This window comes from Lupinus angustifolius, unplaced genomic scaffold, assembly GCF_001865875.1.
Source record: "Lupinus angustifolius cultivar Tanjil unplaced genomic scaffold, LupAngTanjil_v1.0 Scaffold_385, whole genome shotgun sequence".
Classification (NCBI taxonomy): Eukaryota; Viridiplantae; Streptophyta; class Magnoliopsida; order Fabales; family Fabaceae; genus Lupinus; species Lupinus angustifolius.
In genome coordinates, this window is record NW_017727794.1 from 304,800 (window position 1) to 310,419 (window position 5,620).

General features: G+C 38.0%; 1 protein-coding gene across 1 annotated transcript; it reads right to left on the reverse strand.

Annotated features, from left to right (window-relative positions):
• Window positions 1–3,098: 3,098 nt before the first annotated feature.
• LOC109341170 lies at window positions 3,099–3,947 on the reverse strand. Its single transcript, XM_019579009.1, has one exon. The coding sequence runs from the start codon at window positions 3,945–3,947 to the stop codon at window positions 3,099–3,101; it is 849 nt and encodes a 282-aa protein (XP_019434554.1).
• Window positions 3,948–5,620: the final 1,673 nt, after the last annotated feature.

Genomic DNA, 5,620 nt, shown 5'->3' on the forward strand with positions numbered 1-5,620 from the left:
CATGTCTCTAAGCATCTCAAACCTACTTCCTTTCAATGCTTTAGTCATTAAGTCAACAAGCTGAAATTCTATGTTACAATGCCTCAACTTGATCCTTCCTTTGTTGACTTGATCCCTTAGAAAATGGAACTTTGTTTCAATATGTTTGCTACGTCCATGTGATACATGGTTCTTTGCGAAGTCAATAACTGACTTATTGTCTACTTGCAGCTCTATAAACTCATCAATTTTCAAACCAAAATCTGCAACTAGTGACAAGATCCAGAGAGCTTGACATGCTGCACCACAAGCAGATATATATTCTGCTTCACAGGTGGATAGTGCTACAATTGATTGCTTCTTCGAATTCCAGGAGATAGGGGCTCCACAGAGTAGGAACACTGATCCTGAAGTAGATCTTATTTCCACATTGTTCCCGCACCAATCTGAATCAGAGTAGGCTGTAATGTGTAGCTCACTTTTCTCCTTCTGGTTTGGAAGTAAAATTCTATAGTTGATGGTCCCTTTTAGATACCTTAAGATTCTTTTTGCTGCTGTTAGATGAGATACCTTTGGATTACTCATGAATCTATTAACAAGGCCTACATCATATGAGATCTCATGTCTACTATTGCAAATAAATCTCAGGAAACCCACCAATTGTCTGTAAAGAGTGTTGTGAACTGATTTCTCATGCTCGCATATGTCAAGCTTTATATTTCCCTCAACTGGAGTAAGTGCCTCATTGCATTGATTCATATTGAATCTGTTCAGAACTTCTCCAATGTACTTTCTCTGATGCATCACCAATCCACCCTTTGTTTCAACAAATTCAACGCCAAGGAAGTAGGATAGTTGGCCCAAATCAGTCATCTCAAACTCAAGCTTGAGACTATCCTTCACCATCTCCATCTCCTCTAAACTACTCCATGTTATCAGAAGATCATCCACAAACAAACATATGATCACTATTCCCATCTTACCAATTGACTTTATGTATATGCTATGTTCCACAATGCACTTTTTGAATCCTTTTTGTTGAAGGAAGGAGTCTATCCTTTCATTCCAGGCTCTAGGGGCCTACTTTATCCCATACAATGCCTTATTCAACTTTAGTACTTTATCTTCATGGCCTGAAACTAGGAAACCATGAGGTTGTTGGATGTAAACTTCTTCCTCTAAGGGTCCATTGAGAAACGTAGATTTGACATCAAGTTGCTAAAATTTCCATCCTTTCTAACTAGCTAGACTCACTAGGATTCTCACTGTTTCAAATCTAGCCACCGATGCAAATACCTCTGAGTAGTCTTCTCCTTCTTTTTGCATAAAGCCCTTTGCCACCAATCTTGCTTTGTGCTTGGGTATGCTGCCATCTAGTTTAAGCTTTGTCTTATATACCCATTTTACTACTATAGAATTCTTTCCACTTGGTAGAGTGACTAGTTCCCAAGTATGATTTCTTTCCATAGCCTTCAACTCTTCATTCATTGCATCTGTCCACACATTCTCTTTGATGGCATCTTTGAATTTGACTGGTTCAGTGGCTGCCATTATTGCTAAGTGCACAATTTCTCCTTCATCAGTGATTACATTGTCAGGGAATACATGATAGTCCCTGAGTCTTGATGGTAAGCCCCTGACCCTTTCAGTTCTGCTTGGTTGGGTTGTATGTCCAAGCACATCTTCTTCAACTGGTGTTATCTCTACTTGTTCCTTAGTAGGTTCTATTGGAATCAAGACCTTAGTAGATGCTTGATCACTTTGATCCAGGTTTTCCTCCCAATGGTTCATTTCATCAAATTGCACTTCTCTGCTGTAGACCACTTTCTTTGTCTTAGGATTATATAGCTTGTAAGAACTTGTAGGGTGGTATCCAAGGAATATCATGGCCTCACTCTTATCATCTAGTTTTCTTCTCTTCTGGTCAGGAATGTGAGTGTAGCATAGGGATCCAAAGATCATGAGATGATGAACTGATGGCTTTCTTCCTGTCCACACTTCTTCAGGAACCATTGATGTGGAGTTCTATGTTGGGAACAAGTTTAACACATAAGTGGCTGTCTCTACTGCCTCAACCCAAAAACCAAGTGATAGATGCCTTTCATCATGCTTCTAACCATGTTCATGATGGTTATGTTCCTCCTTTCAGCAACACCATTGTGTTGAGGTGTGTAAGGAGCTGTGACTTCATGGACTATACCCTCTTCCTTGCAAAATACCTCAATTTCTCTTGAAGTGAACTCTCCTCCACCACCAGTCCTTAACAATTTGATATGTTTTCCTGACTGCCTTTATACTAGTGCCTGGAACACGTTAAAAGTTTCAAACACTTCACTTTTGGCTCTTAGGGGATATGTCTATAGCTTCTTGCTGTATGCATCTACAAAGGAGACAAACTACCTGTTTCCTCCAAGAGATGGAACCTCAAAAGGTCCACACACATCTGAGTAGATGATATTTAGCAGGTCTTTGGCTCTGCTTGCTGCATGTGTTCCAAATGCAGACCTATGCTGTTTACTCATGATGCATTTTTCACATATTGTGTGAGGATTCTTGACATGAGGTAGACCCTTAACTAGGTTCCTTCCATGCAGTAAAGTTAACTCCCTAAAGTTAAGATGTCCATACCTCATGTGCCATAACTAGGAATCATTTGTCTGAGATTCAGTTGATAAGCATTGGGATTTCCAAGTGCCAATAGTGACCTGAAATGTTCTATATGCTGATAGTGGAGTTTTGAGGATTCTTCTATTCCTTGCATCAAATAGTTCAAGGCTTCCTTGATGTAGATTCATTATGAACCCCTTTTCTAATAGCTGACCAATACTTATCAGATTGGTTTTCATGGTAGGAACATACATGACATCTTTAATCATTGCCTTGATGCCATTCTTCATTCTTACTAGTATGTCCTCTGTACCCTCAACATCTATGACTCTATTATCAGCAAATCTGATCTGGCTTTTCCTTTGTTGATCAAAATTTACCAACCAACTTCTATGCCCTGTCATATGGTCAGAGCATCCAGAATCTAGGTACCATATCTCAACATCTTCTGATTCCTCTGTCCCACTCATCATCATCAAGATGATGCTCACTTCATCTTCACATGTCTCCCCTTAGGCCATGTTGACCTCATCTCCTTGCTTTTCAGTCTCATGTGTTTGAGCTGGGAATTGACATTCATTTGAGAAATATCCTAGCCTTCCACAGTTGTAGCATTTAGACTTGCTTTTGTCCATCCTTCTCTTGCTTCCATAGGATCCCTTGTGTCCTCCTCTCCTAGGAGATTCAAACACAAGAGTCCCACTTCTTATGTTTTCTCTGATTTCTCTCCCACGACCTCTTCCTTTTGAATCACCTCCTCTACCATATGACCATTTCCTCCTGAAAGTGTGAGCTTGAAGTGTCTGGTATTCTATCTTCCCCCCTGAACGCTCAATTATTCTTTGTTCATGAGCTTCAAGTGAACCTTGGAGTTCCTCGATTTTCATATTCTCCAATTTCCTTGATTCCTCAATAGCTACCACTATGTGGTCAAATTTGGGAGTCAAAGTGCATAATACCTTCTCCACTATGGTGAGATCATGAATCTTCTCACCACACGACTTCATAGCATTTGTCAAGGTTGTGATTCCGTTGAAGAATTCAGCAACCCTCTCTGTATCCTCCATTCTTGTCAATTCAAATTGTCTTCTCATTGTTTGAAGACGTACCTTCTTTAATTGATCCACACCTTCATTCCCTTGCTCCAGAATCGTCCAAGCTTCTGATGAGTTTACTGCACCAACAATCTTTTTGAAGTGGACATTGTCCACACATTGATGAATCAAACACAATGCCTTGCAATCGTTCTTCATGTTTTCTTTGTGTTGCACTCTTTGTTCTTCAGTGGGGTTTTCAGCTAGTGATGTGACTCCATTTGCCACTATATCAAGCACTTCTTGATAGCCAAATATTACCTTCATTCGTGCATACCACCGAGGCTAGTTCTTGCCCATCAAGAATTGGTTGATTTGTTGGGAAGTGGCTTTGGCCCATTTTTGAGATGTTGATTTTTCCAGGGATGAAATTTGGCTCTAGATACCAGATGTTAGCGCAGAAGACAAAAAAAGAGGAGAAGATGATTGAATGTGAAGAGTAGAAGAATGAGAGAAAGTTGAGATAGAGATTGAGTCTTTAAGATTGTGAATATTCCTCAAGAATGTATGTATTCAATTAGCAAGTGAACAATACATTGTTGTGTATTTATAACAACAACTAAAACTTACAATGCCAACACCAAAAACAAACTAAATTGATTTAACAACTTTACAACAAGTTTCTAAAAGTGAAAACTTCACTAACCAACTTTTAAACTATCTTCTAGAAATGGAATTATTTCTCAACAAATAGGACGAAATACCCGTAGCAATTGGGATTATGGATTTTCTAGTTATAGCGTAGTATGACATTTGTAGTATGTGTAAAAATCATCCGTCTGGTCGAGTATGTTGTTGTGTTTATTTAAGTATTTGAAGTCACACATTGAATATGAGAGAAAAGTAAAAAGGTTTAGAAGGCTCGTAAAACCATTAGTCTAATATTTTGGTTTAATATGTGGTATCTCACTTGTGATTCTTCACTCTTCTTATGTCGTAGTAATAATGAAACTCTCCGGTGGTTGGAGGTTCCCCGATGTGGTTGGGTCCAACAAATTGTATCAGAGCTGATGGTTCGGCTGAAACATACTGAACTTAAGGGGAGTAGGCTTGTAAGTATGTGATACCCACACTTAGATGGAGATGAATGAGATTGTTGAGTTTATTAAAGTGTGAAATCTTACATTAGATATGAGAGGAACAATGATATAACTCAATGAAATGATTGCCCAAGGTTTTGATTCAAAATATAGTATTGTTCTTATTGCTCTCCACTTTCCCAAATCCTATTAACAATAGAACTTTGTGGTGATCAAATACTCTCAGTGTGGTCGTGTCCAACATATACTACCAAACAATTTTTACCTCTTATTTTACTATATGCACCCAGTAAGACACGTACAGAAGAAAGAAGTGTGACATTGATGCAAATGGCTAAATCTTGTTGATTACTGGTACAATGTTTATATATGATCTTATACTAGATGTTGAAAGAATTTTATTGGAGAGGTTTATTTTTCCCCTCTCAACAAATCGTTCCGGCAGTAGTGCCAATTTGTTGAAAGCAGAATTGCTCTTCCTTGGTGTGTTTTCCTTTTTATTTGATTAAGTAAGTAAATTCGGTTTTATTCTTTGTTCGCCATCTCAGCTTTGTTGAAATAAATTCCAACGCCGGAATAATGGTTTCAAAAATATTCCAGTTACAACTTACTTCTTAATAATCTTGTGAATGAGTTATTCTTTCTTTGCCCCATCTCGACTTTGTTAGAATAAATTCTAACGCTGGTACAATGGTATTGAAGCAATCCCTTATTACATAATTATTAAGTACCTTTGAATACCATCTCGGTTTTGTGGAATAAATTCCAACACCAGTTTAATGGTATTCTAATGTACAAAAGTGATGAATAGTTAGTTGTTAGAAACAAATAAATAAATAAAGAACAAAAGAATAATAAATTTAAGTGACTTTTGTTTAACAAACCAAACTTCTTCCTTAA

Coding starts and splice junctions, on each gene's coding strand:
- LOC109341170 (XM_019579009.1), bottom strand. CDS start 3,947: ATGAAGGTAATATTTGGCTATCAAGAAGTGCTTGATATAGTGGCAAAT.